Raw genomic sequence first — 12,652 nt, forward strand, 5'->3', positions numbered from 1 at the left:
CTTATGTTTATGAAGGTGAACTTGTCCTTTAAATTAGAGCATACAATTCTAAAGGGAACTGAAGATTTATTCAATGAAAATCGGTTTTGAAATGACTGAGATATCCAAAAAACGAGGTAAAACAATTTAGAGATCCAAATAAAAGTCGTGGTCTGTCGCATATTATTAGGATCGCTTGTTTCGTTTTGTTTGTTTGTTGCTTTTTTTATCTCGGCCATTTCAAGACCAATTTCCATCAAATGAACCGTGAATTCCTCTTAGAATTACATGTTCTTTCATATTTCTTTAAAAAAAAAAGTTTATTCATCTCATTTTCTGATAAAACAGTACAACAGTATTGAGTTTAAAATACAGAACAAAAAGATAATCAATCATTTACATATAACTGTGAGAATGAAAAAAGAGAACTTGAATAAAGCCAAAAAGGCCTTGTAAAGTAAGTTCCGTTATGTACATGCACAAAATAATTGATTTTTAAGGTACAAAGTGTAGACATGGACAGAATACAAACAAATACAACAGAACATTACATAACAAAACAAAACAAAACAAAAACATAAGACAAAACGATATGATAGACTGACTATGTGTGATTTGCTAGAAGGTATATTTTCAAAAATTTCTTAAATGAGGACAGGCTATTGCGTGAACAAATATCTCTAGGAATCGAATACCAGATTAATGGAAATTGGTGACGTACGGAGTTTGATACCAGATTTGTTTTTACTACCCACATATGAAATCTATTGCAATTTCGTGTATTGTATTTATGAATTTCATTATTAGTGGAAAACATACCTGGAATATTATGAGGTAACATTATCTTTGAAATAATAAAATCCCAAAACAGCGGTATTGTAAGTATACAAATCAAATATATTCAAAGTATTAAATTTACGAAAAAGAGGAGCCGAATGAGCAAGGTATAATGACTACCAGTAACTTTTTTTTTTATACGTAATGCTTTTTTCTGCAATTTATGTAAAACTTCTAACTTTGTTTTATTATATTTGCCCCATACAGTTATCATACAATAATTAAGATACGGAAGCATAAATGTATTACACAGCAAAAAAGTGCAAACTCCGGAAGAATATTTTTCAATCTATACGTATAATATGCCTACACATTTAGATACCTTATTTGCTATACATTCGTTATATGTACATCCCAAAAAATTCATAAGAGGTTCCTCACTATCTCGCAAGACGCACACCTACACACACACACACACACACACACACACACACACACACACACACACACACACACACAAAGTTGGAAACCTGCAGCACCATCTCCAAAACTATACCATTCCTACTTTACTCCATCAGTTGCCTGTAGCCTATTTCCGCTGACACGGCAGTTGTGTTCTTTGTTCTCGAACATTAAAAAAAGAAAGAAAATGAAATTACTATAACAGAAGGGGTTGAGGAGAGGATTCAGCTTGTAACGTTTTGCGGGGATATTTAGTACACTCTATGAAATGTTAAAGAGCATGCAAATGTAAGGGGAATCAAAAAATTGATGAAAATCGGTTTTGAAATGACTGAGATATCCCAAAACAAGGTAAAACAAAGAGATCGTATACTAAAAGCCGTGGCCTGTCGATTTTATCAGGATTGCTTTTTGGATATTTCAGCCATTTCACGACAGATTTTCATCAAATAGGCCTAAACGTTGAATCCTTCTTGGAATTACATGCTCTTTCATATTTCATAAGAGGTTTCTCATTATCTCACCAAAAAAAAAAAAAAATCTTTCAACCTGAAGATATAGTCTCAACCAAAACTATACGTTCCCTTTAAACTCCAGAGTGAAATGCTGGAAACTTTATACGAAGTTAGGCAAGTTTGTCTGTAAGAAGACAGAAAATCCGTCTGTCCGCAGGAGGTGTTTTTTTTTTCCTCGTTTTTATCATTTTTGACATTTACGGCTCTCCTCCGATTCCGTGAAGCCAGTCTCCGCGGAACATAACCCCGACGACAAGATACAGACCAATCTTTCGGTCAAGTCCGTAATTATGATACACTGTGTCATCTTTCTACCGATTATGCAACCATTCCTGACATATGCCCACGTGCTTTTCCAGTGTGCGACTGAATGTTCTAGTCGGGACATTCCATTACGCGTTTGGACGTCAATTAAAATTTTCCCACCATGTGGAGCCACACGAAGATTGTCTCTCGAATACACCATAATAGTCCTACACCGAATAGTGAAATCTGTAGTAGTAAGATACTGAGAAAAAAAAATCACACTAAATTACCCTAAAGCGGGGGAAAAAACAAAGACTTGGCCCCGGTCATTTTCGATCGAGCCACGCGCGCATCCTATCTGTAGATATATACCACCTGTCCACGTATTTGGTAGGATCCCATTTGGTAGTACCGGAGCCGAAGGGGTGGGCACCGCTGCACATCACAGCTCGCACTGGACACGATTGTAAACGGTACGTTTCCTTTGGCGGGATATCACACGAGTGTTTTTGTCAATCGTTTATCGGCGGCACGCGCCATGCACACACACGTAACAAAGTCGGCCGGATCCACCAAGTTTACGATAGCGGCTGCTGCTACATGTTGCAACTTGTACTGCTAGCTAGATCAGAGTCAAGTTCCTTCTCCACAAATTACTAGTACCTACAATGCTTTGTAAACACCAGTAGATAGAAGAGATAAAGACAAGGGACAAGGTAAGTTCAACAACGCATGCTAAATAAATGATTAAACAATGACTGAATCGTCGACGTCCTCAGTGACAAATGGCCATGCATGGTTGTTGGTTGTAACTCCAGCGCCCCCGGGGCGCTCCGTTGTACTTGTACCTATGGGAGCCCACTGGTCGCAGTGCCAGTGTATGTAGGTAACCAGTGATGAGAGGCCAAAAAAGTGGCGGCGACGAACGAATGCTAGGATAGGCAAAGGGCACGATGTCGATGTCGATCGCTATGGACACAATATATCTACTACCTCTTACTGAATATGCGGGGGGCTTCAGGAGTAAAAGTCGTGAACCACGATCGAGATTATCAGATTCTTACCCCAAAACAACTCGATATCCGGCAAATTGCATCAGCCATAAAATTTACAAATTAATACAAGTTTCTTGGTAGACCCTTTCGATGGAGAACAAGCAAATTCCAAATGGTGGACATGGTGGCAATGGTGGAAGACCAATTTTGAGCCCATCTTGGAGCTATGATGTAGCTTTGACTCAAAAAAAAAAAAAAAAAGAAGCCTCCTTCTTAAGGGCAATCAAGAAAAAAAAAAGGAGGGCTTGTACAGTTGTACTGCAACTCAGCCATTTGCAAACTATGACCTAAATGACAGTGACTCGATCAGAGTGAGTGATTAGCATGAGAGTGTGAGATGCAGATGGAGGCATGCTCTATTACTTAGCCTGATCTGATTGAGTAATCCTTTTCTTCATAGAAACTGAGATTATTTGGGTGGTTTATTAGTTTGTATATGATATGCTTTATAATAGACATGTTAGATCTTGAGAGGTTTTAGCTTCAGGTGGCCTCATTTATTAACCCAGGGTCCAGAGGTGTCAGAGAAGGAGAAGTAATGTGAATCTTTCCTTTGGCTTTTTATGCCCATGCTCTGTGCCGCAAGCCTGTGGAAAAAGTGTTCTGATGTTTTCTTTAATATTTTCCAAACACAAATTGGAAAGCCAAAGGGGAAGTTAATACCTCTGTTTAATATGATTTTTAAAAGTTCTTCTTCTTTTCTTTTTCTTTTTGAAATGAAATGCAAGCAACAGCTAATTGATGGGTGTAAACACCTACCAGTATACTACTACTAGACGATGATTATAGCATGGACTAATTGACTGCATTACAGATGTGATTATTCTTATGAGATATCTGTACAAGTCACAGTGACTGGTTGGCAGAAATCTCTGTTGTACTTAGGTAGCCATAGGCTCAGAATGTAACAAAACAATTTTACACTACTGATGTTGATGTATCACTTGCTCTCCCAGGTATGGCAAGATTACGCTCCAAAATTGAGAAGACGATCACGCTCATTCTGAGCATCCTCGAGAACGCTTTCAACGCCGGCATCTTCTATGGCTGGCCCTCACTGGTATTCATCTTAAAGCAGCAGGGCTTCTTCCTGGAGGGATGTGATCAGAATGGTCACCACCCGGACGTGGTCAGCGTTAATGGTTCCTGGACCTCGTATGATTCATCTGTTGTTCCCCAGTATACTGAGTTAGCCACTGTAACGCAATATGCTCCTCAAGACGACAACAGCGAGGGCGCCGCGCCGTGTCCGTACCAGGATTCGAGGTTCCAGCTCGTCTTCACTGTCGCCGCCTTCTGCATGCAGGGGTCGGTCTTCCCCAGTGGACTGCTGTTTGACAAACTCGGAACGCGATTTGTTAGGATACTCTTCAGGTGAGAAGAATGCTATGTGTAACATAATTCCTCTTCTTCACAGCATTATTTTGCACTTACATGCCCCTAGCAAAAGGGTTACTTTGTTATTGTCCAAAGGAACATTCTAGAGTAGAATCTTCATTTCATTGTTTTCATTTTAATGAAAGAGGAATTGAAAAGAGTCTATTTGAAATTTAATATGTAAGGTCACTGTTCACAAAGGAACACTGTATCTCAGTCTTCAAGAAGGACCAATATTATTGGATCAGTTTGCTATGTGAGAATGCAGAATAGAGTTATATCAGGACTCAGTGACGTTATTACATTGTCTTGCAAACATGAGAAATATAAGTCATACTTGTAAAGAGATCATGTGAAATGATAGGCTTTGCTGCGATTCTATTTTTAATTTGAGGTATCATACGTAGAACTGAATAGCCTCTTAGTTCGAAGGCTTACCTGAATCTGCAGACTGCAGATAAATTTTGGATCTCTTCTGTCTGAAGATTGGATGTTCAAATTATCTGTTTTCCCGAGGGTTAATTTTATAATTTATGTTGAATGTACTTAATTGAACTGTACAAAAAACAAATAAACAAACAGACAAACAAACAAACAAAGTAGCAATGTAGAGCCTTTTGATAATATTGCAAGCAAAGTAAACAATGGTTACAGTACGTGACCAGAACAGGGCTCTGTTGAAAGAGAAGTACCAGCAATGAATGATGGTGAATATGATGAAAAGAAAATGCACAAACCACGGAAATGTGGTTTCCGTGTCGTGACTGGTTATGTTAGTGGCCGTGTGCATGATGAAGATGGCACATACAACCTTATCCCTTCGTATTTCGCTTGAATTGACGCCATGTCAAGGAGTGTTTCATAGAATATTCTGAACCGTTCTATCACTCTGCGTTGAACTTGTCACGTACTTATTGGTCGTTCGCCACAACCGTTTGTGCTGCCCTTAGCCATGAATTAAACCAAGGCTCTTAGATATGCTGGATACAAGAGATAACAGTGCAATGTTTTACATTTTCGTTTTTGAATGAGAGAGGGTAAGACAGGAAGGAAGAGAGGAAGAGATGATAAATATGGAAGAGAATCATCTTTAATAGGATTATCTGCTGGTATCTCAACAAAGCAGGAAATGGGGGGGGGGGGGGGCGGGCAGCACAAGAGAGGAGAGAGAGGGAGAAAGACATTGTGAAGAGAGAAAGTGGAATATATTAGGTGGAGTAAAAAGGAATGAATGTTTGGGGGGTGTGGCATGGATGGAAACAAGATATCAATGGCAGGAAGCGATGACAGGAAAGAGATTTGGTAAGAGAAAAAGAAAAGAAAGAAAAGGAAAGAGATATCAGAAGGGCAAAGTCACTATAAAAAGGATTCAGTACAATATTTATCTGCATCTATAGGTAATGAAGGTGAAAAGAAACAGACACACAAGAAGGGGTACTTTCTACAGTGTAGAACATGTGCATTATGAAATATGCAAATATGTAAACATATCATTGTAGTTAAAGGCATAATTTACTATGTGCAGATGAAACAAAAACCCAGCATTAGTGCTTCAAAATAGTTCTAAAATGTTAGTTAGGGATAGAAGCAACCAATGTAAAAATTTGAACCTGTATAATCGATGTTAAGTATTGGTAAATATACAAAATGTGAACAATAGTTATAATAAAAATGTTTCCAGACTAAACTGTCTACAGTTATGGTTTAATGAGAAATATAGTAATATCTCGTTATATTTTAGGGTTTATCGCAAAAATTTTATATGGTAGGATGTTTTGTGATATAAGTGACCTACACATGTCAGTGATATCTTGAACATTTTTTAAATCACTGATCCCAAAGGTAAACAGGACCTTTAATCAGCAATGGTTGATTTGTGTACAGTTGAACCTCTATTATCCGGCCTCCCTTTATCCGGATCTCTCTATTATCCGGACGCAATCTCGCCGTGATTTTTTTATCTTTTTTTAAGAATTACGGGAGGAAAGGGGGATTCCCAACTCCTTGAGAACTCCTACACAAACACAAATGAATTACATATACTTGATACATTTCTTAATAATTATTTAGGTAAATCATCCCAAGAATTTATAAAAGAAAATGATTTTCATTCTTGCAAACACGAACCTCTATTTTGGGGTCTGTTACCGAGTGTAACAATGAAAAGGTTGCAGTATACACATTACTACATGTGGTGCTACAATGGGCTACATCAGTACATGTGTATGTATATGTACAGTGTACATGTATAAAGCATTGAGTCTCCCGTATCCGGCCAAATCCCTTATCCGGATGAGCCCCGGTCCCGACTTGTCCGGATACGAGAGGTTCAACTGTATATGTCACCCATATTCAACTTGCTTGAAAGTGTCATGATTGAGCTTTGTAATTTCCTTCCAGTAATTAATATCCTGATGGTCATATTTTAGGTTGGGCTGTGTGCTAGTGCTATACTGTTCATTCCTTGATAGCTAGCTTTAAAAAAAAGTTTCCTAATTCTCTTATGTACGTTGGTATTCAACTCATTACCCCTTCAGCATCCTCCTGTTGGCTGGCTACCTGTTCCTTGCCTTCAGCACCCCAGCCCGGGCCACTTTCCTCTTCCCAGCTGGCATCTTGATTGGAATAGGAGGGATCCTAATGATGGTTTGCAGCATGCAGGTAAGTTAGCATCCGTATTCCACCTGTCATTATGCAGAGCTCTCCCTGCATTTGCAGGAGGCCTCTTGAAAAATTCAATCGGTCGATGCACACAGGCAAAATTAGTCTGATGGTGATTGTGATCCAAATGCCAAGATTTTTTATTTGGTGGGGGGGGGGGGGGAGGATGGTGGTGATTACTGTAAACGTGAACATTTTTACTATGTGAACATTCCATGGATTTCACACATGGAACTAGCTTGAAAATATAAGTATGTCAATGTATAATGCTGATCAGCTACCTTTTACTTTAATAAGCATGTGCAACCAAAGCCCTCAAAGGGATGGTATAGTATTGGTGGAGATGAGGATTGGGCTTTTAACTTCTTGCAAGATACCAAGAAACCACTTTTAGTACACTTGTAGTACAGAGCATACAATTTAGTACCACCATAAGAGGAATTCAAAGTTTATTTGATGAAAATCAGTTTTGGAATGGCGGAGGCATCCAAAATCAAAGCAAAACAAAGTGATCATAATAAAAGGTGGTCTGCAAAATTGAAAACAACAACAACAACAACAACAACAACAACAACAACAACAACAACAACAACAACAGCAACAACAACAATAACAACAACAACAACAGACCCAAACAATCATGTGAGTATTTCCACTTTTGTCGTGCCATGATGGACATGATTCATTGAATCTCTTGAGTCAGCTTGAAGTGACTTACGTTTCCTTGTTTTGATACCATTAGAGATTGATATTCTCAATAGTTCTTTTGATTTTTTGTCCCCGCCGAACGAGTTCGAGCAGGGGACTATGAAACGGGCTCCGTACGTGTGTGTGTCCGTCCGTGTGTCCGTCCGTCCGTCCGTCCGTCCGTCCGTCCGTTCGGCCGTGTGTCCGTCCGTGTGTGCGTCCGTGTGTGATCAAAATCTTCAATTTGCTACTTCTCTGTCATTTATGAGCCAATTTTGATTCTGTTTGCTTTATATGATAGCACTACATGGGAGCTTTGAAACTTCTACACAGAATTTCAGTCGTGACCTTTGAACTATATTGTACATTTTGCTACAAAATGCTACTCCTTTGCCATTTCTAACCCGATTTCGATTCCGTTTGCTTTATATGATGGCACTAGGTGAGGGCTTCAAAATTTCTACACAGAATTTTGACCTTTGACTTCCTTGACCTTTGACCTTGATTTTTGACCTGTATTGTACATTTTGCTACAAAATGCTACTCCTTCGCCATTTCTTACCCGATTTCGATTCCGTTTGCTTTATGTGATGGCACTAGGTGAGGGCTTCAAAACTTCTACACAGAATTTTGACCTTTGACTTCTTTGACCTTTGACCTTGATTTTTTGACCTATATTGTACATTTTGCTACAAAATGCTACTCCTTCGCCATTTCTAACCCGATTTCGATTCCGTTTGCTTTATGTGATGGCACTAGGTGAGGGCTTCAAAACTTCTACACAGAATTTTGGCCTTTGACTTCTTTGACCTTTGACCTTGATTTTTGACCTGTATTGTACATTGGCTACAAAATGCTACTCCTTCGCCATTTCTAACCCGATTTTGATTCCGTTTGCTTTTTGTGATGGCACTAGGTGAGGGCTTCAAAACTTCTACACAGAATTTTGACCTTTGACTTCTTTGACCTTTGACCTTGATTTTTTACCGATATTGTACATTTTGCTACTAAATGCTACTTCCGGCGGGGACATATTTTACGCACTGCGTAATTTCTACTTTTCCTTGGTTTTTTACAGGTCTGTAGTACTAAGTATGCTATCCATTTCCTGGCTCAGAACTAAGAATAAAATCAGTTGTCTCGACTTGTCAAAAACCAGGATGTCTCTTCAGGGACAAAATCCATCGTGTGAAACATTGAATATAAATAAAGAGAGAGAGAGAGATGAAATGAATGAAGATGAAATGTGTCTAAAACATGTTTCATGTTTTGATAATCACATTATGCTTGTAAGTCTAACATCAGCTTGAATCACAGATATCTCAAACATATCGCACCTCAGTTTTTATTCGTAGCTAATTGTGCTCTGGAGGAATTTTCTATGTGGGTTTTGTTCAATTCTAGTGCTACTGTGTATTTGCAATTTTGATGGTTTTGCCCCTGAAACAAAGAGTTCAAGCGTACAAATTGTAGCTTGAAAATCAACTACCATGGTGCGTGCTCATTATGTATACACTTTCGTGCATTAAAGGCATAATTTACCATTTGCAGATGAAAAAAACAACAACCCAGCATTAGTGCTTTAGAATAGTTCTAAAATGTGAGTTTGGGATAGAAACAACCACTGTAAAAATTTGAATTGGTAATTTTGATGTTAAGTATTGTTAAATACCGGTATAGAAAATGTGAACAATACTTATGATGAAAATGTTTCCAGATTAAACCATCTACAGTTACGGTTTATTGAGAAAAATACAGCTATCTCCTCATATTTTAGGCTTTATTGCATACATTTTAGATGATAGCATGTTTTGTGGTACAAAATACCTACACATAAGAATTAAATGTCATATATTTGAGAATTTTTTAAATCATTGTTCCCAAAGGTAAACAGGAACTTTAAGAGTTTTGTGATTCATTGGTAGAACTTTGTTTGTGACACAACTCTTGTGTGGGTAGATCGTATTCAAAAGCTTTTTCTGTGTGAAACCCTCCATTGATAGATGGAGTCATTACGGTAACTATGGTCATCTGATTCCATTTTACATGTTGTACTGAAAGTTCATACCAAATGGGGGGATTGGCCATTTGTTCAGCGGGTCCATCACTTCGTAATAAATTGCCATTATGGGAGACTCACAATATTGATAAAAAGTGAAACTAAAATTATGTCTCTTTAAAGTATGCATATAAATAGTTTGTTTCTTTTTATATTGTTTGTTGAGCATTGTTCCCTGTTTGTATCATTTTCCATTCTCACTTGTACATGTAAATGCTCTGAGCACTTCTGTGGATGTAGTGCTATATGAATAGCCATTGTTATCATCATTTTTATTATTACCTCCGCCAAGGAAGGAGGTTAAGTGATCATCGGCATTGGTTTGTCTGTTTGCAAAATAACTCAATAAGTTGTGTACGGATTAAAATGAAACTTGCATAAAAAGTCGATATTGACACAAGGAATACCTCATTCAATTTTGGTAGTGATCCGGGTATTTCTATTGATTTTTGAAGGATTTTTCATCTTTTGGCATATAAGGTCAACAAACTTGGGGTTCAAGCTGCGCATACTGGAGGTTTACATATGCGCATCGGCACTAAAGCGCCTGCTCTGCTCGGGCTTTAAGGCACCGAGTAATGACGTAAACAAAAGGCTTCTATTTTGGGAAGTGAGTTGCTGGCTTGGCGGAGGTCTGTGCTCTCAGAGTGCTTTTCTAGTTATCAAAAGGAAAAGAAGTCATTGTGAAGAAAAAACAAAATTGAGGGAGAAAAGACAGTTGCCCATTGTCTGCCTATGTGGATTTAAAACTTTGTCTTTATAAGGAATGACAAATATGCTGCAGGCATCAACTGTATGCATACCCTGATTTTCATGGAACGATATTGATCATATCAATAGGCAGCACATACTCTAATGCATCCATGTGCGGATTGTGTGCCAAAGATTTGTCAATATTTCCACCAGGATGTAGATTATGATAAACAGGAACTTATCAGTGTTATTGCACCATGAGCTGCAACATGATATGGAAAGATGCACCTTTCTGTCTTTTTTTCCCTCACTATCATTTTGTAGGTGTGTGTGTGTGTGTGTGTGTGTGTGTGTTTGTGTGTGTGTTTGTGTGCAAAGGACTTGCTTGTTTAGTACAGCCATTGAGTCATGACTACTCGCCAAACTCTCACCACCAGGAGACTTCTGGGGCCCGTTGCATTTAATTTACTATTATGGTAACTTTGCCATCCAATGGTAACTTCCATGGAATTCTTGATTTTGATTGGCTGTTGAGTATTGTTGCCATGGTAGTTACCATTGGATGGCAAAGTTACCATAATAGTAACTTTTATGCAACGGGCCCCTGATGTAACAAGAGGAATGCAATGTGCATGCATTGACCCTTTAATATGCAGATGGTTAAAGGGAAACGCCAATTCAAGCATACAAGAAAAGAAGTGATTTAATGCATGTCAAATCCTGAGTTTATGTGACTGAGGCTTTGCATCTTGCCAGTGTTTGTAATTTAAATGATTGAAAACATACTTGAGCTTTTCCTACCTTTCAAAACATTAAAAGAGAAAAAAAAACAAACAAACAAACAAGATTTCATGTTAATGTGGTTGGCTGCAGAGCGAAGTGCCTACCAAGTACGTATAGAGATTTAACAAATCTAACAGTCGTTGGATTCACTTCAAAGGCTGCAGTGGTTTTCAAGATAGGAAAGTTCACCTGTCTGACTGCATGATCGCTCTAATTACCGTGATGCCATGCAAGGGACCCCACCCACCACCATCCCTGCCCACTTTGCTAGGCAGTTTCCATTAGTGATATTCCGGTGCCGCTGGACAGCAGGAAGCGAAACCTATTTGCATGTATACCCTTCCCCCCATTCCTTCCTGCTTCATCAATCAGGGTACACTGCACAAAAGCAATCATCTAGTCCATCAACCAATTTGAGATTCATCATCCCATGGTATCTCCTCATCTCTTGCATCTTCGCCAACCTCTCTCCACTCATCTCCATCAACCTCCCACCCAGCTAGCCTCGGTTACAGACCCTCAGCCCTCTCTCTCAAAAGAGTGCATTTATCAACTCTCTTCTGGTGCAGAATCAAGATTTTAAACAACTTTTAGAAAGTTTTGGACAGGTGATAAACGCAAAGCTGTTTTGATTCAAGGGGTTAGGAATGTGTTTCTGAAATGCCAAAAAGAGTGCGATCCAAACGCGGTTGAACCAGAAACATATTTCTGTAGAGTTGATGAACACAAAGTCGTTTTGAAACGCGTTTATAGCTCGGACCTGTCCACGCCAACCACTGCTAACTATTGTGCACATCTCTGCTCCTCAGGTCAAACTGCGCTATGGAGCTGTGCAGTGACAAGGCCTCCCAAACGACTCTAAGACAGATTTAATAAATGCAACATTATGAGAAACATAATCAAAAAGGAGTTTTCAAACACACAATGTATTTTGATCTGCAAAGGTTGAAAGCCGTGAAGTTGGCACAAAAGTTTGTTGGTAGTATATTTCAGATACAACTGTACCTGGTAGCTAAACATGACTGGAACTTTACCCCCTGAACAATTGTTGGCTGTGGGCACAGTCCAAAGAATCTAGCATTCCCCTATGATACATCAGAATACAGGACCGGAAATTGTTTATGATACTAGTAGAATGATGTGTTTGTTTAGATCTGATACCTTGTCATCACTGTTTGTTTTTTGCAGTATGATCATGACACGTCCGGATGTTCTCTGTCAATAACTGATGTGGGAATGATTGACAATGATTTGCTTACTTTATAGATTAAAGGGATGGTACAGTATTGGTGGAGATGAAAATTGGGCTTTTAACTTTTTGCGAGATACCAAAAAAACACTTATCAAATAGTACAGGG

The 12,652-nt window shown here is 38.7% G+C and overlaps 1 protein-coding gene across 1 annotated transcript in view; it reads left to right on the plus strand.

The window, feature by feature from the left end:
- The first annotated feature begins 2,566 nt into the window (after positions 1 to 2,566).
- The window catches only part of LOC140226872 (equilibrative nucleobase transporter 1-like), a 35,485-nt gene continuing 25,399 nt past the window's right edge, over positions 2,567 to 12,652 (plus strand). The window contains exons 1-3 of the mRNA XM_072307301.1: positions 2,567 to 2,695; positions 3,991 to 4,408; positions 6,949 to 7,072. Coding sequence (XP_072163402.1) covers positions 3,993 to 4,408; positions 6,949 to 7,072 — 540 coding nt within the window. The 5' untranslated portion in view covers positions 2,567 to 2,695; positions 3,991 to 3,992. The remainder of the gene's footprint in view (positions 2,696 to 3,990; positions 4,409 to 6,948; positions 7,073 to 12,652) is intronic.

This window comes from Diadema setosum, chromosome 4 (assembly GCF_964275005.1).
Source record: "Diadema setosum chromosome 4, eeDiaSeto1, whole genome shotgun sequence".
NCBI classification, from domain to species: Eukaryota; Metazoa; Echinodermata; class Echinoidea; order Diadematoida; family Diadematidae; genus Diadema; species Diadema setosum.